General features: G+C 43.3%; 1 protein-coding gene across 4 annotated transcripts in view; it reads right to left on the bottom strand.

Moving 5' to 3' along the window:
- KLHDC4 (kelch domain containing 4) overlaps nt 1-24,958 on the bottom strand; it is a 61,649-nt gene extending 36,691 nt beyond the window's left edge. Inside the window, exons 1-5 of one of the 4 annotated variants that reach the window (XM_029075400.1) lie at nt 24,780-24,958; nt 18,459-18,550; nt 15,182-15,260; nt 10,995-11,093; nt 3,481-3,617 (exon numbers count right to left, since the gene is read on the bottom strand). In XM_029075400.1, the coding sequence (XP_028931233.1) occupies nt 3,481-3,617; nt 10,995-11,093; nt 15,182-15,260; nt 18,459-18,550; nt 24,780-24,878 (506 nt within the window). In that variant the 5' untranslated portion in view covers nt 24,879-24,958. Of the gene's footprint in view, nt 1-3,480; nt 3,618-9,915; nt 10,047-10,994; nt 11,094-15,181; nt 15,261-18,458; nt 18,551-24,779 lie in introns of those variants that run through there. The other 3 variants (XM_029075399.2, XM_029075402.2, XM_029075401.2) reach the window with 3 other exon arrangements.
- Nucleotides 24,959-25,754: the final 796 nt, after the last annotated feature.

Raw genomic sequence — 25,754 nt, 5'->3', positions numbered from 1 at the left:
CATTTCCCAACCCTTTTTTATTGGTTTATCTTCCTCGGCTTCCTTATTCCCACACAACAGCAAGGCTACCCTCTTGCATAGTGGCAGGACTTGGGAGGAGAGCTGAGGAAGTGAGGAGCCTAGAATCTACAGGCAGGCTACTGCATTTTGTAAGAATTAAGGTGGGAGAACACATTTTTTGCTAAAATGTAGACTGCAGGAGACTAATAGGGTGTGAGGGGGAATCGAGGTTTAATGCAGACCTATGAAAAAATGGGCAGAACAGTAAGCCTTTTTAAGTACCTTTAAGTCTGGAAGCTGAACTATCTAGTTTAGTAGGGATTGGGGAGGTAATGAAGAGGAGGAAGAGAAAGTAAGGATACAACCTCATTTAAGCACGCCTTCTATCTTCTTCTCTTCCTAACAGTAAGTGTGCAGAGAGAGTTCATTTCGAACGTGAAAATATTCTTGCATATACACATGCACATGGCTGCTGTCTAATTTAATCAAAATCACCCGGCAAAAATCAGCGCAAGAGCAAGATTTATGAGTTCTAATTCTGGGCTCAGGCAATTAGGTACAAAGTCTCCTTATCAAGTTCGAGGAACTAAACACAGAACTGATTACAGTAGAGTTACTTCTGCTATTAACACGTGTTCATTATGTAATCTGGATATAACATGGAGGGAGAATTAGGGAATGTTCTTCTCGCGACAAGAGCTTCTTCGGGAGAGAACTCAAATTGCTGCAAGTAGATTCAAAATCAGAAGACGCAGTTTGTGCACATGTATGGGGGCATAGGTCAAAGCAAGATGCTGCTATGCTTCCCACCCAGACTCTGCCTCAGCTTCACTGTATTCTTCAGTACTCTGTTTCTTGGTGTCTGGGGCATCTTACAGCATTTAATACGGTAAAAGCACAATTCGTGGGAAGGATGTAAAACATTCTACTAGTAGCAGACTAATGATGTATCAGAAACCACCTGGCAGGATGGGAGCTTCAAATCCTCTATCCCCAAATGCATTAATTTCTCCTGAATCAATGGTTACCAAATCACAATTTTCCTATAACGTAAGGTTCTTCCTTAATGCAAGTGTCCCATTATGGGGGGGGCGGGGGGGAGTTCATTTATCATAATTTAAATAGACAGGAACAACCGAAAAAGAATACCATGATGGGCTTCTGTCTCTGCTACTCATTTCACCAATGATCTCTCTTGGCCAATGGTCAGCTTGAGTCACTAGAAAGACTGGGGCAGTTCCGGAGAAACCGAATTCAGAGAATTAAATGCCTATAACGAAAACATACCTAACAAAGCAGATTAGCTTTGTCCCGCACCCCTCATGTACTTTTGGCCTGAAATTAAGAGCTAAACTTGATTTTTAGCACTGTCATGTAACAAAGATGCTTCTATCAATTTCCATAAAATACCTTATATTAATGTAGATTTTGTAATTTTTCCAAAGAGGTATATAAATATGCTCTTGGTTAAATCACCCTGAGTGCAAAACAAATTATATTTAAACAGTAACTGGACTGAAAACTGGCTCAAGATGCGAGAATAGAATTCATTAATGCTGGCGATGCTCCAGTGTGATATTTACCACTCAGAGCACCCCTGAACTTCAGTGTTCCACAGGGGTTATATGTTTAATGCAACAAACATCTCCTCCACAGGATCAACATTATATTTAGGAATTAAACAGCTACATATTTAATAATATATTGGAAGCTATTTAAGCATAGGCCCCGTGCTTTATAATGGAGCCCCAGGCAAGGACTGACTGTAAACCAAAATACAGACACCTATACGATATTCTTGGGTGAATACGCAACGAATTAGGGACCTACAAATATCTTCCTCTTCACCTCCTTGACTTTGCCAAACCACTTCCTTCCTAAGCCTTCCAAAACACCAATTCCTCCAGGGGCCACTCCCTGATTAATCCTCCCAATTTCCCTAGTTAAGCCCTATCCTCAAGCACCTACACACTGTTATGCATTTATCTGCTTATGTGATATAAATAATAAACTCAAGTGCCTATATCAACATCTGTGCTCATATTCTTTGAACTATTTTATTTTCATCGATTCATGTCTGACTTCTCTCAGACTGTAAACTTCTCAAGGACAGTGGAACACATCTAATACTTCTGAGTGTCACTCAATTATCTATTACAGTGCTCTGCAAACCACAGGCCCAGTTGGTTCATTCAATTCATTCGTTCGATCATATTTATTGAGCGCTTACTATGTGATGTTACAGCTGACGATTACAACGATAATGAGGCCTAATCTTGGCTCGTTTATAGCTTCCTAGGTGACCCCGCGAAAGATACTCTGGACCTATCCTGTACGTTGGCAACGGACTGCTCATTAATAGGCCTCTCCCAGAAACGAGTGAGAAAGTGAGAAAACTCAGAAACAAGATGGCACACAGAGAGCAGTTCTTTCAGAGGTAGTTTTCTAAGAACTGTTGTCTCTTTTCTCCTCAGTTTTACATTTCTTGGGCTTGGGATGAGCCATCTAATGACAGAATCGCCAAACCGTATAAGAATTCAAGATGTGTTTTCTAATTCATTTCACTGTACTGAAAGATCATTTTCGCTGCCTTGAATAATTTAGATGGCAAACCCTTAGGGTAGGCACCTCTCATTTAAATTTTGCACAGTTCCAATACACTGTAAGGGTAATTACAATTTGAGCAATAATGTCTGTTAGCTCTCAATCTCTCTATCTGAGCATGAATCCATCAAGGAGCATCTTTTTTTTTTCCCCCTCCTAAATAAAATCTTTTCCCGACTTCCAAAATAGCAATGTCAAGCAGTTGTAAATATCGGACGACTAACATTCTGGCTAGCTCCGAGCTAAATGCTTGCACGTCCCCAGCCGTGAGAATCTTTGGGGCAGGATTCAGCAGAGAACCACGAAACGGGTGAAGGCGTAAAATAAGCCGTCCACTGAGAAGGTGCTTAACTTGGATTATATAAGAGACTTAAAGCCTTCTCTTCCTATGTTCCGAACCAATCGCGATAGCTCAACGGGGAGGAAATGATCGCATCGTGGTAAGGGACAGCTCCACTGCAAGCGAACTTACCGAAGTGGTGGCCTCTAAGGGAACAGACAGATGGCCCGGTGGAAGAGAAAGGCATTAAAACATGATGGATGTCGAGGTTGAGCGTGGCTGGGAGGAGGGCGAGGAGTACGAGCCAAAACACAATGCTGACCGAGGCGGATAACGGCAATGCACTCAAACACAGCCACGTGGCAGATGGCAACTCATCCGGGCGACGGGCTTTATTTCTAGATGAGGGTATCCGGACATCAATCACGTAAAAACAGTCGAGAGCCTCCCTCGTTCTTTTTCAGTTATACATGCAGACGTAGCTCTGGTGATTCGGGTAGAACCTCCACCCTTCCTAATACACGTACCTGAGGAAAGCCTGACGTCAAAGATGCAATGAACGGGGAAGAGAGCAAGAAAGATCTGAGGGAACTTACTTGATTTGCTCCCAGGTCTTGGTGGCCAAGTGCAGGACCCAGAGATCCTTGTAGTGGTAGAATTGTTCTCCGTCCGGAGAGGCAAACTCCCCTCCAAATACCCAGAGTTGTCCTCCTCCCTGTGGCACCATTGCAGCCTGGCAAGATAAAGAGGGGCCTAGTTAAGAATCCTAATCACTCCTAATGTCTTTTTCTGAAGTGAATGCCCCCTCCAGTAGCTGCTGACACAACCTGCAGCTGAGATCATTATTACTCATCCTTTCAAGGGAGGATTTTCAAGTATGGCACGAACAACAAGGTCCCCGTTTTCTTCTGATCGCCAGGCTTCTCCAATGCCGTTGCTTTGAGACTCTCAAACTAAGAATAGAAGCAGCGTGGCTCAGTGGAAAGAGCACGGGCTTTGGAGTCAGAGCTCGTGAGTTCGAATCCCAGCTCTGCCACTTGTCGGCTGTGTGACTGTGGGCAAGTCACTTAACTTCTCTGTGCCTCAGTTCCCTCATCTGTAAAATGGGGATTAAGACTGTGAGCCCCATGTGGGACAACCTGATTCCCCTATGTCTACCCCAGCGCTTAGAACAGTGCTCGGCACATAGTAAGCGCTTAACAAATACCAACATTATTATTATTATTAAGAATGAGCAGCTCTCTGTGGACTTTTACATGTCTGGGTCGGGGGGTGGGGGGAGTGACGGGGGAAAGATTGAGTACCTGCTTACTCTGAAGATTATGCTCAACCTTTTCCAGTTATCTGATGGTTTCTTAGTGATGTGGTATTTCTTATCCTCTTTATCATATTTTCCTGAACCAATTTAAATCCCAACTCATAAAGATAGCTCCTTTAGAAGCAGAAGAAGCGTGGCTCAGTGGAAAGAGCACGGGCTTGGGAGTCAGAGGTCAAGAGTTCGAAGCCCGGCTCTGCCACTTGTCAGCTGTGTGACTGTGGGCAAGTTACTTAACTTCTCTGTGCCTCAGTTACCTCATCTGGAAAATGGGGATTAACTGTGAGCCTCACGTGGGACAACCTGATTACCCTGTATCCACCCCAGCGCTTAGAACAGTGCTCGGCACATAGTAAGCACTTAACAAACACCAACATTATTATTATTATTAGAAAATCACACTATATCAACCTTGTAAAAACTGGGGCAAAACCTCCTCGGTGGACAACATCAGCAGCATTCTAAGGCAGAGACCTCAAACTGAGCTTCTCAGCGAGCCTACTACAGAAATTCTCACTGCTTTCAAAGGTGACCAAGTCTTTCTCCTGGATGGGCACAAAAATCACACATTACCGAAATGACTCTAAAGCCACTGGACTTGACCTGTAATTATTTCTAGTGAAAGTCACGGTGAAGTTAAAGTGTTTAAAGAGAAGAATCCAGAAGCACCACAACTATAACGTCCCTTTATGTCTGCAGGATTTGCCTAAAATATGGCTAAAGCCATTATACCTCCTTGAATCAGGGGAGTAAGCCGTGAAATTGACAGAGGTGCCCGACCAAAGACAAAATGCCATCAAGCGGCCACGGAGCTGCTAAGGGAAAGAAGACAATCAACCACTAGCCCTTACTGAATACCTAATTGTGCAGAGCACTGTACCAACCATGTGGAAGACTACAATAAAGTAAGTGTGATCCTCACCCTCAAGGTGCTTACAATCCGGAAGAGGGAGACGAACATTTAAATTACAGGCAGAAAGAAAGGTCACACAGCTGACACGTGGCGGGAGTACTAAAGGATATAACATATGTATATAAGTACTATGAAAGTTGAGATTACTTAGCTGCTGAAGCGGCACAGAAGGGCTGAAATGGCAGTTAGGGATATTAGAAATTGTGTAAGCTCACTGTGGGCAGGGAATCTGTTTACTGTACTGTACTCTTCCAAATGCTTAGTAGAGTGCTCTGCACCCAGTAAGCACTCGATAAATGCGACTGAATGATGGCCTCCTGGAGATGTGATTTTAGAAGGATGGGGGAGAGCTGTGCTCTGTTGGATATGAAAGGGAAAAGAGTTTCAGATGGGTGGGGATGGGGGGAATGGAAGACAGTGCGGGCAAGAGGTCCACGGCAGAGGAGATGGGATCGAGGCACAGTGAGCTTAACTTGAGAGGAACGAAGAGTGTGAGCCGGGATATAGGGGGAGAAGGGAGTGGACCAGAAGGAAGGAGAGAGTTGACTGAGTGCTTTAAAGCCAAGTATCAGGAACTTTTGATTGATGTAGACAGGAACGGATAACCACGGGAGATTTTTGAGGAGTGCAGAGATGCACGCAGAATTTAGAAAAATGATCCGGGCAGCAGAGCGAAGTATGGACTGGAGAAGGGAGAGAGATCAGTGAGATGAATGATGCAGGCTTAAGAATGTGATACTGGAGGCTCGTGGTGGCAATGAAAAGTTGATCGCCCAACACTTCTCAAAAACGGGGAGGGGTGCTGGGGGCGAAGGAAAGCTGAGGAGAGGGAGAGAAGTGTCTGCTGCAATTCCCTACTATTCAGCCACGTAATAAGAGTTATTTATTAGATTGCCACCTGCTAGGCAGAGTCGCTGAAGATACAATCATGCTTCTCGGATTAAGCCCCAATTACAAAAGTAAACACGGATACGATTTTAAACCTGGAAAAATCTCTAACTCCTGACAAGTTACTTTTACTTCTTGCAGTTCACTGTCTTTCCAGTATGCGTACGCACGTTCAACTGTATGGGAACTTTACAAGATTTCTCACTGACTTAAAAAAACAATGGACAGTACACTGTGCTGTGTGGCTTTCGCAAATTAAATATTCATTAATTTCAACACATTCACCTACATAAAATAATTCACTGATTAGCTAAGTGGAAGGCTAGAAAGTATTTGGGGGACGTTCAAAATATGGTTCTGCTCCTTCAAATTTCACAAGAACATTAATAATAATAACAATAATAATTATGGCATTTAAGCTCTTACTACGTGCCAAGCACTGTTCTAAGCACTGGGGGGGGATACAAGATAATCAGGTTGTCCCACGTGGGGCTCACAGTCTTAATCCCCATTTTCCAGATGAGGTAACTGAGGCACAGAGAAGTTAAGTGACTTGTCCGAAGTCACACAGCTGACAAGTGGCGGGGCCGGTATTAGAACCCATGACCTCTGACTCCCAGGCTCATATTCTCTCCACTGAGCCATGCTGCTTCTCATAGGACATTCATAGTTTTTAATTCTTAAACCTACTGAAGGCTAAAACTCACAGATTTTCCTTCCCTTTCCATCACTCGACTTGATAATATTTACCAGCATTATGAAGTTGGCAAGAGGTGTCAGAAGGATAGCAACAAGAACACACCCACTGGAATCCCACAGTCCCATATGGAAATAAGCCAAAGGGAAGGAAGAAACAGGCACATAAAAATCAAGAGTGCTCATGTTTTGTTCTCCTTAGCAGTTCACTGCAGGGCAAAAAAAAAAAATCTTAGCCTTGTGGAAGACATTTTTTGAGCTTTGGTGCTCTAAATGTATATTTCAGGAGCTGAACTCCATCTGCCTACTGTTATATTTCTGGAAAAACTTCAAACTCATGAAGGAACTGGGCTTGCGTTTTCAAAGAAACTCAGAAAGAGGGATCTTGGTCGATATAACCCTATGTTCTACAGCCATCTGTCCCCCGGGCATTGCTTTGGACAGGCTGAAGGATGTATTCAAGAACTGCCCCACTGACGAAAAAAGGGAAAGCAATAGATAATGCAGTCTTCATCCTCTAGCATCCCACCTTGCAGGCCTCCACTATGGTCGGATTTTCACTTTCAAGAATGAGAAAGCTACATAGCAATTGGTAAAAGTCTACATACCAATAGAAGCATAATTAATCAGATCCAGATTCACTCATGCATTCATTCGAATTTACCGAGTGCTTACTGTGTGCGGAGCACTGTACTGAGCGCCTGGGAGACTACAACACAACAATAAACAGACACGTTCCCTTCCCACAACAAGCTTACACTCCAGAGGAGAGCTCTAGATTGGTTAGCAGGTTCCAATTCTCATTTCCTAAATATTCAAACAGAAAATCCATTCAGTAACTATGACCCAGATCATCAACACGATCCAAAGTGCTGTGTAAATGTGCTGGGAACATAGGATTAAAAAACACTGTTTTGGCTCTCAAGGTGATTGTCATCTAATGGAAAACCAGGTGAACTTAAATTCCAAAATGCAAGATGGGAAAAATTAGGTAGAGAAGCAGCATGGCATAATGGTTAGAGTATGGGCCTAGGAGTCAGAAGGTCATGGGTTCTAATCCCAGCTCCGCCCCTTGTCTGCTGTGTGATCCTGGGCAAGTCACTTCACTGGGCCTCAGTCACCTCACCTGTAAAATGGGATTTGAGACAGTGGGACAGGGACTGTGACCAACTCCATTTGCTTGTGTCCACTCGAGTGCTTACAGCAGTGCCTGGCACATGGTAAGCTCTTAACAAATACTATTATTATTATGATCATTAATAATTAAAAAAACAGAGAAACAAAGTAAGCAGATCAACAAACAAATAGATATGTTGATGGAGTGGCGTAATCATGAAGGTGGGGGATTGAAATCTTCCAATTTCCAGTGATGGGCAAGTTCCGATCAATGACCAACCAGTGAAGCAGTGTGGCCTAGTGGATAGGTCGCAGACCTGCCTCTGGGCTATAGAGGCTTAAAGTCCAAGATAGCTCCCTGCATATAAGCAGGTAATAGTAGCAACGGTATTAAGTGCGTACTGTGTTCCGAGCACTCCAAGGAGTGATGGGAGAGATTATACAGGTGGGAAATTTAGCCTGGTCTGTATCGCTCAGGCGGCTCACCTAGCCTCTGATTACTTAAAACATCTGAGCTCTCATCTTGACTTTATCTTTTCACCCTTCTCCTTGTTTACTTTTCTTCTTTTCTAATATAAATTTCTTCCGGTTAGCAAGACAGGGTTGGGTCTTAATACGACAACTTTTCTTTCATTTATAGTCTCAGCGCCCCCTCCTAAATTCAGCCCAAGTTAAAAGAATGCCCTGTCACTAAGAAGCCGTATCATTAATAGCCCATGCCAAAACATGGGTCTGTATCACTTACGCACTCTGATACTCAGTCCTCTTTTGCACTTCTGTCCATATCCATATATTCTGACCCTTCTGCTGTCACTGATTTTCACGTCTGCCTCCTCGTCTAGACTGTAAGCTCCTTTAGGGCGGGTATTTTGTCTATCAACTCTACTGCATTATACTCTCCCAAGTGCATAGTACAATTAGTCTCTGCAGAGAGTAAGCACTCAATAAATATCATTGAAATTTGGATAACCAAACAAAATGGGATTTAGAAAGCTCTGATGGGTGGTTGACCAGCTTCTGAAGACAAGGCGGCCTAATGGAAACAGCATGGGACTGGAAGTCGGAAAATCCGGGATGGAGTCCCAGCCCCATCACTGGCCAGTAACGGGACGATGAGCAAGGAGGCACTTAATCTCTCTGGGCTTACGAGACAGACTGTGAGCCACATGTGGAATGTGACCTGTGTTCGATCTCATTACCTTGAATCCACCCTCGCCCTGTAGGACATAGTCATGTAAGCGCTTAGTAAGTTCCATAACCATTTTGTTCACATAATTATCCAGTTCACATAATCAGCTTTCTATTGTACTGTAATACATCTCTGAGGGCAACTCCTCGCGAGCAACTATGTGAAAATAGCCAACCCAGAATTGCTGTTTCGGCACCGCAATTATAAAGATTCTCCCAGGTCTGATAATAAACACCCACAAATGTGGGTTCCTCCAAGACGGGAAGGGGGAGTATAGAAGTCTGACTGTAGAAATAGAAACCCAAATCTATCGGAGAGACAGGGATACACACGCCTGCTAGATGGGAACTAAGGGCATTTAAGGTCAGACAATCATTCTTTTCAGGAGTTGTCCCTGGTGTACTTCTAGGCACCCCGCAGAGCTAGAGTTGGTAGGACCAGTATCCTGGCATAAATAACAATTAAGTCACTGCTAGCTGGGCCACAACTGCGTTTTTCATGACATTTTCTTTCCTCAGGGCTAATTACAGGGTCTTAGCAAGCAATGCTATAGTTAAGGTTGTCTATAAACCTTTATTTGCTAGTGGTTTACAACTCGCAAAGTTAGCAATTCAGCTACAGCACCAATTATTAGGTCAATATATATATCTACAGAGAGGGAGAGAGAGGTGTATGTGTGTGTGTATAAAAGAACTAGATGTTCAATGCAAACAAATTTTACCTATGAAAATCACAGCACCAGTTGAAAATCAGTTGCAAAATTCAATGCATTAACAGTCTTGTCAGAAGAATCAATCAATCGAATATACTGAGCACTTAGGGAGTGTGAGTACTGTAATATTAAAATTGTACAAAGATGCTTAAGTGCCACTGGTTTATCTTTGAACATTGGGACCAATCTTTCCACTTCTTACCTTTTTCAATTTCCTCCTGTATGTGTAAGCTGTTACTTTCCTTTATTACTCAACGTTTTAATTCCTTAATAATTTCTTTGCTTTTCTAGTAGCTCCTAAAAACGTTCTTCTCCATTTTGAAAATAAAATGCCTAGAATGAATAAAACATCCCAGGTTATCTGACAACAGCCATGATGGGATTAACCTCCCATGTTGTCTGCATTTGGTTATTCTTTTAAAACATCAAATATATCCAATTTGTTTTTTATTCACATAGTGTGAATATTTTTCCCAAAACATTAGTTCAAAGTTTTTCAAGGTTTTTTTTTTTTGTTAATTTTGTTTGATGATTTGGAAAGAAGGTGCTAGTGACTAACTTTAAGGTTCCACAGGCTTGAGTTATAAAAATGCAGAAAGTAAAGTCCTGTTTTTCCTGTCGCTCAACGGTGTTGATATAATAATAAATCCCCTAAAGATCTAGGATATCAATCCTATCCCAAAGATACTGCATAGAAATTGGAAAACTAAGGCACAGAGAAGTGCTGAGCCAAAGATCAAAAATGCTAGAGCACTGAAAGGTTCTATATCAATTTCTGGTTTCCAATTCCCTGATCCATTACAAAAGAGTTCATAATGAGAATTCACAACGGAAAGTAAGGCAACTTTAACTACAGTAGCATTAATAAGCCCTGTCTATTTAGTCTTTATAAAGTAGCTATGTAAATCAGATCCTATTTTCAGCCCCTTACCAAATACCTTTGACTCAAAAGAATCCCAAATGGTTTCCAAACTTTAATTCTTCAAGGATGAGAGGTGTGTGTGTGTGTGTGCATGTGTTTGTAGCAGAAACCCAGACATGCTAAAAAGGCTTTTTAAAAAGGGCATTGGTCACTAAAAGATCTGAAAGTTAAATAAGAAAAATGAGAATACCTATCCCCCATGGCCCACAGCTGGAGAAAGCTTGAGGCAGACCGCCCCCACACAGAGACAACATCCCTGTATACTTCAATCTCTAGGAGTTTATAATGCAGAATTTCCACTCTGAGGAAATTACAATCCTAAATTCACTTATTTTAAGATAGACTTTGAAATATTTTACCTGATGAGCACAGCGCCTGGGAGGTGGATTGGGGACATCCACTTTAGTCCATGTGTCTTTTCTGATGTTGTAGATAAACAGCTCATTATACAGGAAAGTCTGCCAAAAAGAACATATATATATATATATATATATATATATATATACTGACCTTTACCATGAAGTGACATTTATCCCTAAAACAGCAGGTTACACTCTGGAGATTTTCTTCTAAAATGAACCAATATCAACTGCAATCAGCCAACAGTCTTTAGTAATAGAAACAGCACAGCCTAGTAGATACAGCACGAGCTGGGAGTCAGATGGACCTGGGTTCTGATCCAGAATCCACCACTCATCTGGTGTGTGACCCTGGGCAAGTCACTTAGATTTTCTGTGCCTTGGCTACCTCATCTGCAAAATGGGGATTAAGATTGTGAGCCCCATGCAGAACACGGACTACGCCCAACTTGATTACCTTTGTATCTACCCCAGTGTTTGGTAGAGTGCCTGGCACATAACAAATACCATTTAAAAAAACCCCTTTTAGTAGGGGAAGGAAGAGAGCACAGCTATATTTATAAATCACAGCAATTTACATTTCAAAGAATTCCAAAGCATTTCTACAAATTCAAAAATCAACTTCACCTCCTGAAGAAATGCAGCTATTCCTGGGTTCCAAGCCTGGATCTGGCACCTGCCTGCCGTGGGAAACTTATGCTTCAGTTTCCTCACTTGTAAAACAGGGATAAATCACCTGTTCTCTCTCTCTCTCAGACTGCGAGCCCCAGATGAAAAAGGGATGATGTCCATCCTGATTATCTTTTGCCTACCAGAGGGCTTGGCACCTAGTAAGCAGTGAATACCATTTTTCATTCATTCATTCGTATTTACTGAGGGTTTAATGTGTGCAGAGCGCTGTACTAAGCGCTTGGAATGGACAATTTGGCAACAGATAGAGACAATCCCTGCCCAAAACGGGCTCACAGTCTAAAAGGGGGAGACAGACAGCAAAACCATCAGGCATCAATACCATCAAAATAATTAGAATCATAGATATATACACATCATTAATAAAATCGAGTAATAAATAGTATATACAAATATACACAAGTGCTGTGGGGAGGGGAAGGGGTAGAGCAGAGGGAGGGAGTAGGGGGAATGGGGAGGGCTTAGTCTGGGAAGGCCTCCTGGAAGCAAATGACCCTAAGCAACTGGGAAAAAAAGACTGGAAAAGCACTGAAGGTGTGGGGAATTGAGGTTAACAAAGCGTGACCACGGAAATCCTCACTGATGACAATGGATGAGCCTCAGTCCTGGATCTTCAGGAGGAAGGCTGGGCAGAGGAACTGCTTAGAAGAATATCGGTTGTACACTGGCACTCACGCCTTCTTGTCCCTTCTGTTCATGTTTCTGCTGGAGCATGGAGTTTCAAGAGTCAGTAGGTGGACAGGGGATGGAAATTATAAAACGAACCAAGAAACCCTCAAGTTGTTTTGACAGAATTGCAGATGAGGTTACATGGTAATTTATCCAAATAGGAATAACAGAAGCAAAAGTTCCCCCAGCTGATACTAGTGTCTTCTGTCAATCAGTCGATGGCATTTATTAAGCGCTTAATGTGTGCAGAGCACTGTACTAAGCACCTGTGGGAGAACAACAGACTCGGTAGACAGAATCCCTGCCCACCATGAACTTACAGTCTAGAGGATTCTGTCCTAGAAGGGCCACCACAGAGGAGCAAGATGGAAATTGAATATCCAAGACCTGTTTAACACTCTGCTCTGTGCCTAGCCCAAGGGGGTGCGAGGTTTCAATGCTAGGGGTAAAAATAGGACAGGGGAAGAGGAAAGCACATGGAGACACGGGGATCTTTCCTGACAATGGATTGATATGCCAGTGAGCAGACTCTGAAAGAAGAACAAGAGACTAGGGAGGGGAGGGGATCGAGGGTCACCTATGAGACAGTAGCAGACTGTGTTCAGGTTGTCAGTATCTCCGGACATACAGAAATCTACAAATGAAATGGGAAATGCAAAAGGAAAGATAATAAAGAAAGTGTGTTAAAGAGAAGAGGGGAATAATAGCAGCTAAGGCAGACATGTAGCTCGCTAAAGTGGCAGACTAATAAATTCCGGGTTGAGCAATCTCATCCTGAATCAGGCGCTAATTTTGTGAGCCATTTACTCTCCATCAATAACAATCCTCTTTCCCCTTGGTGAAGGGATGAGCAAGTAATGAAACTCTATTAAAAAGAAAAGGAAATTCCAAAGACTTGCAGCAAAGAGTCAGTGAGATCAATAGCAGACTCGTGAACTCGTGAATCTGTGAGGGGATGTGTCAGAAGGAATTCAGGACGAGAGAACTAAATGGTTAAGGGAGAAAAGATGGGGGGCAGAGATTGGAAAAAAAAAATAGCTCCTCAGCAGTAGCCTCTGGTCATCCACAGTCTAGGATATAATTAACTCATGCTACATAAATATGATGTTGCTCTTAACTTCCAAGACGGGTCTGTGATTCCTAACTTATTTTCCAGGGTCAGGTACATTAGAGAAGCAGCGTGGCTCAGTGGAAAGAGCAAGGGCTTTGGAGTCAGAGGTCATGGGTTCAAATCCCGGCTCGGCCATTTGTCAGCTGTGTGACTTTGGGCAAGTCACTTAACTTCTCGGTGCCTCAGTTACCTCATCTGTAAAATGGGGATTAAGACTGTGAGCCCCACGTGGGGACAACCTGATTCCCTTGTGTCTACCCCGGCGCTTAGAACAGTGCTCGGCACATAGTAAGCGCTTAACAAATACCAACATTATTACATTCTCAGGATATGAAATGTGTCTGAAATGTGTTTGTGTCCACCAAAAAAAGGGGAGGTGATTAAAGATAAATGATTTCAAGAACAGAAACAGGCAACTGATTTTGCCCAAGTGTCAAAGATTTGCACCCCATTTTAATGGTAGAAATCTGGGTGCCAGGAAAGAGTGACTTGGTTGATGTATGTCAGGGCCCAGCATCTTAAAATGTCTACTTCTGTTTCTGGCTGCCCACCTGGCAGTACGGTTGAGCAGGCTTTTTCTGGTTCTCATCCCTATCCAACTCGCTAGAGAGAGACAGGTCACCCCCGTACTGAGCCAGAAAGGCTGGAAGGAGCAGGGAGGAGACCCCAGATAGGTGGAAAGGAAGGCTTTCGCGGGCTCGCTTCTAAGAAACATGCATCCCAAAAAGCAATGCTTTGTGGAACTTAAAGGACTTGCAATTTTTCAGGATTCCACCATAAATGTGCAGGCAGCCTGCCAACCTTGGGAGATTATCTACAAGTGGGAAATGAGAGCCCAAGATTACGCTCCACACTGTTTCCCAAACACTGAACTAGGAAGTGTTGCCATGCTTCATTCCAACCCATTTTAGAACCATTTGGGATATCCCAATCAGTAGAATACTTCCTATTAAAACTAATTTAATGACACTAACAAGCTTTTTTCCACAAAGCATATTCCATCTATGGGCAACACCGAGCATTTCTGCAACACCGGAGAAGCAATATGGCCTAGCGGACAGAGCACGGACCTGGGAATCAGAAGGCCCTGGGTTCTAATCCCAGCTCTGCCACTTGCCCCATGTGTGACCTTGGGCAAGTCACTTCACTTCTCCACGCCTCAGTTCCCTCAGACTGTGAGCCCTATCTGGGACATGGACTGTGTCCAATCTGATTAGCTAGTATCTACTCCGGTGCTTAGTACAGTGTGTGTCACATAGTAAGCGTTTAGCAAATACCATGAAAAAAATTAAAAAAAGAGACATCAGCTTTAAACAGGGACAAAGGCTGTCCTTTTTAATGAAATTTGAATAAGGACTTCAGCTGAAGCAGAGAAGAGGAAAAAACTAGGATTATGCTAGTCGAGACAGCCAAAGAAAAAAGATATATACAGACTATAACAGAACCAAGAAATTAGGAACTTCTGCAAAATTGATGCAAACAGAGTCACTTCAGTCCCTTGATGGATCCCAGTTCGACTTGTCAAGGACAGAACTTCACATTTGGTCTGACAGCTCAGGCTCATGACAATATGAGAATCGAATTAAAAGGTTACTTATTTTGCTCTCATTCTAGGACAAATACATATTTCATGATTCAGGTTAATTTTGCACCAGATGAAATGAAATCCATGCAAATGACAGTGAAGGAAGGGGAAAAAAAAAGAAATATACTTTACTTTTTGGCCATTGAAATATTCACCTCCGAAAAGGATTAATTCATCTTTCTCAGGATGGGCAGACAGAGAGGCGTTTAACCTGCCGGACATAAAGCGCAGACATCAGCAAAGGCTAGGTCCATTTATAACATGTCTGAAACCATTTTTCAGTTTCTACAGACACCTTCTCTTGTCCTTGTCTTCTTGAATATCTAGCTCCCTTTTGCTTTTCTCCTAGATAGTGACAGAAATCATCTGGAAACTGTCAAGAGCAAAGAACCTGAAGTCTCAGTAGGCGTTTGAAGATACAACAATACTCTTAAAACAAATTTTTGAGGTGGACACAGGGCAAGAAGCTGAGGGTTGGTTACGCAGTTAAATTAGCCTTCAAGAAATCAGCCTTGCAGATCACTATCCCCGCTACCTGTTCCCTATTGGATATGCCTTTCCCATTCCAAGTTCCTTGGCATCACTCACCTTGCGTCGGTAGAAGTAATAGTATTTATTGAGTATAAAGTAGTTATACTTTATATGGAAACACTGCATTCTAGGCAGCCGGTCAAAAGCAATATTCCATTTTCAGTTGAAGAGATGGCTGCTACATGAATGGCGCAGTGGAAAGAGCACGGGCTTTGGAGTCAGGGCTCGTGAGTTCGAATCCCAGCTCTGCCACTTGTCAGCTGTGTGACTGTGGGCAAGTCACTTAACTTCTCTGTGCCTCAGTTCCCTCATCTGTAAAATGGGGATGAAGACTGTGAGCCCCACGTGGGACAACCTGATTCCCCTGTGTCTACCCCAGCGCTTAGAACAGTGCTCTGCATATAGTAAGCGCTTAACAAATACCAACATTATTACCTCTTGAGGATTTAAACGGTGCATTCTGATATCTCTAGCACCGAATCACACCACTGAGCAAGCCCTCAAGTTTTGTCAAAAGGAGTCACAGATCCCAGAGAGGGATACATGTCTTGGACAATTATAATTGTGGTAGTCAAGCCTTTACTCTGTGCCAAGTGACTGGATGGATACAAACCTTCTGAAGAAGTTTTACTCTTCTCTACGGACGCCAAACTCAGCAGGGTAGATAAACCACCAACCTCCCTTCCCTAGGGAATTTGGTGGAGAGGGGAAGAGTGGAGGAGAGAGCAGAAAAAACACTGACCCAATTTCCAAAATGCATCACGGATGATGGTCTGACTGTGAGGTGAACACCAAGGATTCATTCATTTCGTGAAGAAGCTTTAGTTAGCGCTCACTAAGCACGAGGGCACACCACTTCACTCTTTCCCCCTTTTATAAGATGATAATTAAATCCACTCTGCCCAGGGACCACGACAAAGTCAAAGGAAGCCTTCTTTGCACCTAGCTGCAGGAAAATAGTAAGTTCGGATAATGCTCCCCGCATAGAACATTGTTTTTAGACTTCGGTTTGGATGTATTATCTCAAAAATTAAGTGATTGGGTCTCTCTGATCTCATCTAGTTTTGAGGACAAAGATTTCTATTTAGGAAGCAAAAGAAAGGCCTGTTTTCTCCCCTAAACTTGAAAGGGAGAAGAGAGAGAACAGACTCCCCTTCATCTCCATCAGCTAGTTTTAAGACTGTCCTACCTAAAAGCATGGTCTTTTGATCTTTGTTAGCAGGAAATACTCCATATTTTATCTCTTTCTTGAACTAGTTTCCGTCACCCACCGTGGGTGTAAAGGTCCCGAACGTACCCGCCGAGGCCAAAACTGTAGGTGACAATTCCAAAGGCTGAAGGCCTAATGGACGTTGCAAACTGTCTGGCTGCGAAATTTGGGATTGGTGGAACACACACATGAAAGCCTTTTTCAATCTGGCTGTGCACAACATAGTGTCTGGTCACCCTATCATAGCCGATTAACATTTCGGCGAACTAAGAGCGAGCAAAGGTAGGCTAAATTACTTAAAACTGTATACCATGGCAGCCAAAACGGTAAACAGAAAATTAAGATTGGACGCTCGGAGCCGCAGTTGGAAAAGGTGTCGTGCAATTGCCGAAGACTACCGGGATTCACAACAAGAGATGAATGGAAATGACGATCAACGCTCCAGCGTGAAGATAAGTCAGTTAATTAAGCTCTAAGCTCCCTGTGGGCAGAGATTCTGTCTTCTACATTTACTGTACTCTCCCAGACATTTACTACAGTGCTCTTCACAGAGTAGGCGCTTAATGAGTACGATGAATCGATTAACTATAGCAGCTTCCCAAAAGTATATCTCAGCCACCCCACCAGAAGGCCCTTGGGAATCTCGGGCACCACACGAGCAAGGCTGTTGCTAAGCCTGCTTTTGCACTGGCAGAGGAAACTGACAACCTTTTCCTGCGGAGCCCCACCATCTCAATCCGTTTCCCCTGGTGTAACAGCAAATTCACCTCCCATTTGCAGACCTGGTAATCAGCATGAAGGAAATGGTTGGAAAACACTACTTCATAGCATCCTCTTCCCAGTCTAATTCCTCAGTGTTAAAAAAAAACAAAACCCACAAGAAGTTTTGTACTGTGTTTCCACATTCAAACCACTTTAGGTTCAAAACACTTAATAATGAGAGTGACACCCTTCAGCTGAGGATTTCAAATCACTTAAGACCAGACACAACAAAACTTCACTCAGGTGGGGTTGCCTTGCTTGTTGACTTCCCATTTTTAAGGGCAATATCTTGCAAAAAACCTGTTGGCTCAACACTTTCGGTCTCCCAAAATATCAGTGGGAAAATGATGCTGCCATTTACGGTGCTCTATAATGTCACCTTTAAAGCATCTGTGATGGGAGACTTCATAGTTCCATAAATATCGCTAACTTTCTCTAGTTTCTCACTCGGTGCTCCAGGTAAGAGAGGAAAGAAACAGGTTGTAGCATACTCACCCTGTAGTTTCAGTTTGTGGAAGGTTAAAATGTCTTGGTCATTTATGATAATATTACGTCAATGGGGAATGCTCCACTGCTCCAATTTATCCAGAGAGAGGAAATTTTCAATAATAATAATAATGTTGGTATTTAAGCGCTATGTGCCGAGCACTGTTCTAAGCGCTGGGGTAAACACAGGGGAATCAGGTTGTCCCACGTGGGGCTCACAGTTAATCCCCATTTTACAGATGAGGGAACTGAGGCACAGAGAAGTTAAGTGACTTGCCCACAGTCACACAGCTGACAAGTGGCAGAGCTGGGATTCGAACTCATGAGCCCTGACTCCAAAGCGCGTGCTCTTTCCACTGCGCCACGCTGCTTCAACAGACCTAGTGGCTAACAGGCTTAATGGAACCTCTGCTTTCTTACCTTGGTGAGGGTGGAGGACACGGTGTTTCAATGATCTGGGTCTTTTTAGCATCTAAGGTCTGGAAATGTGCTATCAGAGCTTCCAGGTCTTCCTGAAAGCAAACAAACGGTCTCATATAAGGGAGGGCTTCAATTACAATAGTATATATGTTAATTTCTAGTCTGTCAAAATCTGACTTAGGTCTAATCATAAAACGGAGTTGTTGCATTTTTTCACAAAATTTAAACTAAATGGAAAAACCATTTTGAAAGTGATGGCTCACTGGAAGTAATTTTTTTTTTTTTTACTACTTTTGTTACTAGTTAGCATCCTATTGGATTATTTTGTTTCCTCCATAAATTCACATTCAACTTTAAAAACATAGTCTTGATTATACAGTTCTTCACTCCCACCTCCACCATAACCAGGTACATTTTCAATAGCTACAGGACCTAGGGGGGAGAATATGGCAAGTGTAGTCTTCCGACCCAATATTCAGGAATTTGGATTTTCAAATTACATATTCTTGGCAATTGACTTCCTGAAAGCTGGAAGACTTTGAGAAAGTTAACTGTCTATCACATGGTTTCTGCAAAATCAGAGTGTAATGACCCAGACAGGTCATAGAGCTAAAGGCTACATTTCCTCCAATACCATTTAAAATTAAGCCCCAAATGCCAATGGGCAGAGGCAGGGAGTCATCTGCAAACGGATATTTTCCTAGATATTTTTCCTCTTTGACTGGCTCTATAATTTCTAATGAGCCCAGTATCTGACGGTCAGAAACCTCCTCTCTCCCCGCCCATCCCAGGACACCCTCCCCAAAGCCAGAGCAGCCCATTTTCCCGTTCCTTACCCAGCCATAGGGCAACACCCTCTCCCTGACTTTTGGAATGCAACATGGCCTAGTGGGAAGAGCACAGGCTTGGGAGTCAAAGGACTTGGGTTCTAACCCCAGCTCTGCCAACTGTTTGCTGAGCAAGTCCCTTCACTTCTCTGTGCCTCAGTTTCCTCAAATGCAATCTGGAAACTGATACCCGTTGTCCCTCCAACGTGGACAGTGAGCCAGAGCTTAGAACAGTGTTTGACACAGAGCAAACGTTTAACAAACACCATTAAAGAAAACAAACACCTAGTCATTTAGAATGCAGTCTCTTAATAAATGTGTGGGGAGTGTGGATTCTGTTTTAAATCCAAGGGAATTAAAGGAATCGATGTATCCAGTCCTTTTCCTCATGTTCCTCCACATAATTTTATCTCACTGGAGAGTGCAATACTGATCCCCGCTCTGCCAATGGCCAGCTGTGTGACTTTGGGCAATAATGTTGGCATTTGTTAAGCGCTTACTATGTGCCGAGCACTGTTCTAAGCGCTGGGGTAGATACAGGGTAATCAGGTCGTCCCACGTGAGGCTCACAGTTAATCCCCATTTTACAGATGAGGTAACTGAGGCCCAGAGAAGTTGAGTGACTTGCCCACAGTCACACAGCTGACAAGTGGCAGAGCTGGGATTCGAACTCATGACCTCTGACTCCCAAGCCCGTGCTCAAGCCACTTTACCCCTCGGTCCCCAAGTTTCCTGACCTGTGAGATGGGGATAAGATGCCTGCTCGCTATCCCTCTTCGACTGTGAGCCCCACGAGGGTCTGTATCCGACCTGTTCAGCTTGGGTCTCTCCCTGAGCTCACTGCAGGGCTTGGTATCTAAACGGCACCTAATACCAGAATTGGCAGGATTGGAACTCGAACTCTAAATGTGCACAGCTCACCAGGCGATATTGCATCCAGCGATTACGGTCACTCTATTCCTACCTTTTGTGTGTGTCATAAAGAACGCTCCTAAGAAACAGTGCGCGTTTATTCCGCCACTTTTATAAAAGGACTGTAAGAGGAAAGACGGTGGCCTAGAGAAGCAGCGTAGGCTAGATGAAAGAGCACAGGATTGAATTAATGAGTCAGGAGAACTAGGTCCTAGTCCCAGCTCTGCCATTTGCCTGACCTTGGGCAAGTCACAATTTCCCTGTGTTTTAGTTTTCTCATCTATAAAATGGGGATAATACTAATAATGGCATTTGTTAAGAGCTTACTATGTGCCAGGAACCGTTCTAAGCACTGGGGTAGATACAAGGGGATCAGGTCGTCCCATTTGGAGCTCACAGTCTTCATCCCCATTTTATAGATGAGGTAAATGAGACACAGAGAAGTGAAGTGACTTGCCCAAAGTCACACAGGGAATCCACCCTCCCTCTTAAGACTGTGCACCCATGTGGTAGAGGCTGTAATCCATCTGTAATCTTGGGGAAGCAGCGTGGCTCAGTGGAAAGAGCCTGGGCTTCGGAGTCAGCGGTCATGGGTTCGATTTCCCGCTCTGCCACTTGTCAGCTGTGTGACTGTGGGCAAGTCACTTCACTTCTCTGTGCCTCAGTTACCTCATCTGTAAAATGGGGATTAACTGTGAGATTCACGGGGGACAACCTGATGACCCTGTATCTACCCCAGTGCTTAGAACAGCGCTCTGCACATAGTAAGCGCTTAACAAATACCAACATTATTATTATCTACTTCTATTTATCTGTTACAGCATTTGGCACATTGTAAACACTTAACCCCTCTACACTGTAAGATCCTTGTAGGCAGGGAACATTTCTACCAACTCTGTTGTACTGTCCTCTCTCAAGTGCTTAATACCCATTAACAAACACCCACAATTATTATCATTATTATTACTGTTACTGTGCTGGCCTGATAAGAGCAGAGATGTGGGACCTTTATCAACCAGTGCAGAGATACGGTCCCAACTGAATAAACCGGCTTTTTTTTTTTGCACCCCACCCAGTTTTCTTCATTACTTGACCTTTGAGCCCAATAAGAGCCCGGAACTATCTCCCACCTGATGCCTTTATATATACCCTCAGTGCTTAGTACAGTGCTTGGCACATATTAAGTGCTTGAGAAATGCCACCGTTAATATTATTATTCTTTTAAAAGCCTTCTTTATTCCTCCACCTTGGGGTATTTTGTAGGAGCCGCTCACTTCTTTCTTCTTTTGACTTAGCCCTGAGAGGGGTGTGCTGCTTGATTTCTCAGGAAGGGATGAGCGACGGAATAATGATAACTGTTATTAATAATTTATTATTTGTGCTGTTTGTTAAGCATTATGTGCCAAGCACGGCACTAAGAGCTGGGGGTAAATTCAATTGGCAGAAGGAGTCCTTGGCCTCCTTCTTGGAGTCCACGATGAGGCAACGGAGGCGCAGAGAAGTTAAGCAGCTTGCCCAAGGTCTCACAGCAGACAAGAGAAGCAGCGTGGCTTAGTGGCAAGAGTCTGGGCTTGGAAGTCAGAGGTCGTGGGTTCTAATCCCAGCTCTGTAAAATGAGGACTGAGGCTGTGAGTCCTGTGTAGGACAACTTCATTACCTCGTGTCTATCCCAGCGATTATAACAGTACTTGGCACATAGTAAGTGCTTAACAAATACCATCATCGCAAATGGCGGAGCCGGGATTAAAAGTTTAGTGGAAAAAGCCTGGGCTTGGGGGTCAGAGGCTGTGGGTTCTAATTCCGCCTCTGCCCCTTGTCGGCTGGGTGACTGTGGGCAAGTCACTTCACTTCTCTGTGCCTCAGCTACCTCATCTGTAAAATGAGGATTCAGACTGTGAGGCCCATAAGGGACGACCTCGTGACCTTGTATCTACCCCAGCGCTTAGAGCAGTGCTTGGCACACAGTACGCACTCAACAAATACCATCATTACTACCGAGAGTCAGCATGGCATAGTGGATAGAGCCCGGGCCTGAGAATCAGAAGGTCATGGGTTCGAATCCCGGCTGCGCCATTTGCCCGTTGTGTGACCCTGTGCAAGTCACTTTACTTCTCTGGGCCTCAGTTACCTCATCTGGAAAATGGGGATTGAGACCGTGAGCCCCACGTGGGGCAGGGATTGTGTCCAACCCACTTGACTTGTATCCACCCCTGCGCTTAGTACAGTGCCTGGAACATAGTAAGCACTTGACAAATATTATTATTATTATTGGAACCCAGGTCCTTCACCTCCTCCGTGCTCTTTCCACTAAGCCACGCCGCTCTCCCGCAGCTTTTAACCTCATTCATTCATTCAATGGTATTTATTGAGCGCTTACTGTGTGCAGAGCACTGGACTAAGCGCTTGGAAAGTACAATTGGGCAACAGATAGAGATCATCCTTGCCCAACAACGGGCTCACAGCCTAGAAGCGGCGTGGCTCAGTGGAAAGATCCGGGGCTTGGGAGTCAGAGGTCATGGGTTCTAATCCCTCCTCCGCCGCTTGCCAGCTGTGTGACCTTGGGCAAGTCACTTCACTTCTCCAGGCCTCAGTTCCCTCATCTATAAAATGGGGGCTAAGACTGTGAGCCCCAGGTGGGACAACCTGATGACCCCGTATCTACCCCAGCACTTAGAACAGTGCTTGGCACATAATAAGCGCTTAAAAATACCAACATTATTAGTAGTAGTAGTAGTAAAAGGGGAGACAGATAGCAAAACAAAACAAGCAGACGGGCATCACTCCCCATCGATGTAACTAAATGGAATTATAGATACATCCTTAATAAAATCAATAGGATTATAAATATGTGCATATATGCATATAAGTGCTGTAAATGGAATTATAGGCATATCTACATCCTTAATGAAATAAATTATAAATATTTTATGCACATAAATGTATAATTATATTATTTAATATGTTTATATATCTTATATGTGCACCTATTACAAATATGTGCCCATATACACACAAGTGCTGTAAATGGAATTATAGACTCATCCAAATCCTTAATAAAATCAATAGGATGATAAATATGTGCCTATATTTACACAAGTGCTGTAAATGGAATTATGGATTTATCCACATCCTTAATAAAATCATCAGGACAATAAATGCGTGGATATATGCACACAAGTGCTGTAAATGGAAATATAGACATATCCACATCATTAATAAAGTAAATTATATGTGTAATATGTTATAAGTATATAAAGTTATAAGTGTTATATTATTTAATATATATTTATGTATTACATGAGCACCCATTATATACACACAAGTGTAAATGGAATTATGAACTTATCCACATCCTTAATAAAATCAAGAGGATGATAAATACGTGACTACAAACACACAAGTGCTATAAATGGAATTGTGGACTTAACCACATCCTTAATAAAATAAATGATAAATATTACACGTTATATTATATAAATTTATAAACATTTTAAGTCATTATTCAATTATTATAAATATATGTTTATTCTACCATAACTTTATATTTAAGGTCTATTTCTATATGTGTGCCTATTATAAATACGTGCCTATAGTTTCACAGGTGCTGTAAATGGAATTATGAACTTATCCACCTCCTTAGTAAAATAAATATACTATATTTATATATATGTATATTATATTAATATATGTGCGCCTATTAGAAATACATGCCTAGAGGCACACCAGTGCTGTAAATGGAATTTTGGACTTATCCACCTCCTTGATAAAATTAATTCTAAGTACAATATATTTATATAAATGTATACATATAGTATTTAATATGTTTACATATTATATGGGCACCTCTTAGAACTAGGTGCCTGGAGGCTCCTCCCCAGTGCAGTAAATGGAATTTTGGACTTATCCACCTCCTTGATAAAATAAATTCTAAGTATATTATATTTATATAAATGCATATTCTATTATTTAATATATTATATGGGCACCTCTTAGAACTAGGTGCCTGGAGGCTCCTCCCCAGTGCTGTAAATGGAATTTTGGACTTATCCACCTCCTTGATAAAATAAATTCTAAGTATATTATATTTATATAAATGTATATTATTTAATATATTATATGGGCACCTCTTAGAACTAGGTGCCTGGAGGCTCCTCCCCAGTGCTGTAAATGGAATTTTGGACTTATCCACCTCCTTGATAAAATAAATTCTAAGTATATTATATTTATATAAATGTATATTATTTAATATATTATATGGGCACCTCTTAGAACTAGGTGCCTGGAGGCTCCCCAGTGCTGTAAATGGAATTTTGGATTTATCCACCTCCTTGATAAAACAAGTTCTAAGTATATTATATTATATAGCTGTTATTACATTACTATCTTATATGGGCACCTCTTAGAACTAGGTGCCTGGAGGCTCCTCCCAGTGCTGTAAATGGACTTTTGGCCTTAGTAGAGTGAAGAGGAGGCGGGGGGGGGAGGGAGACCCTGAAGCCGGGAAGGCCTCCCGGAGGAGGTGCGCTCTCAGCAGGACCGGCTCGGGGGGGGAGGAAGAGAGCTAGTTTGGAGGAAGCCAAACCTCCTCCTTCTTGGATCTCTTGGAGACCTTCTTCTCCATCTTGGCGGCGGTTTTCTCGGCCCCTTTTCCCTTCTTCTCCTTCTTGTTCTTCTTCCCCATCCTGAGGGAGCCCCGGGAAGGCCCGAGTCGGGGCGCGAAGGGCCGAGGACTGGCGGAAAGGGCCGAGTCGGGCGGGAAGAGCCGAGTCGGGCGGGCGGAGCGGGGAGGGACCTCGCCGGGCCACGCCCCGTGACGTCACTTCCGGCGGCTTCCTCCCCTCTCCCGCCCGAGGCCAGCGAGGCGCTGCCCCCTGTCGGCGGGGAGGGGTCATTCCTTCAATCGTATTTATTGAGCGCTTACTCTGTGCAGAGCACTGTACTAAGCGCTCGGAACGAACAGATCGGTAACAGATAGAGCCCGCTTCCTCTGGCCGCTGTCCCCGCCGGGGTCCTCGTCCCGCTCCAAGCGGCGCCGCTCGGTGGCTTGGGAGGCCGAGGTCATGGGTTCGAATCCCGCCTCTGCCCTAGTCAGCCGGGGGACTTTTGGGCGAATCACTTGCCTTCTCTTTTTGCCTATTATTACCCTATTTATTTTGTTAAGGAGATGTACGTCACCTTGAATCTATTTATTTGCTATTGTTTTCATGAGATGTTCTTCCCCTTGATTCTATTTATTGCCATTGTTCTTGTCTGTCTGTCTCCCCCGATTAGGCTGTAAACCCGTCAAAGGGCAGGGACTGGCTCTATCTGTTACCGATTTGTGCATTCCAAGCGCTTAGTACAGTGCTCTGCACATAGTAAGCGCTCAATAAATACTATTGAATGAATGAATGAATGAATGTGCCTCGGTAACCTCATCTGTAAAATGGGGATGAAGACTGTGAGCCCTACGTGGGGCAACCTGATAACAATAATAATAATAATATTGGTATTGGTTAAGTGCTTACTCTGTGCAGAGCACTGTTCTAAGCGCTGGGGGAGATACAGGGTCATCAGA

Source organism: Ornithorhynchus anatinus, chromosome 11, assembly GCF_004115215.2.
Source record: "Ornithorhynchus anatinus isolate Pmale09 chromosome 11, mOrnAna1.pri.v4, whole genome shotgun sequence".
NCBI lineage: Eukaryota > Metazoa > Chordata > Mammalia > Monotremata > Ornithorhynchidae > Ornithorhynchus > Ornithorhynchus anatinus.
Note: the sequence above shows the minus strand (reverse complement) of the source record. Positions and strands in the feature narration are given on the sequence as shown.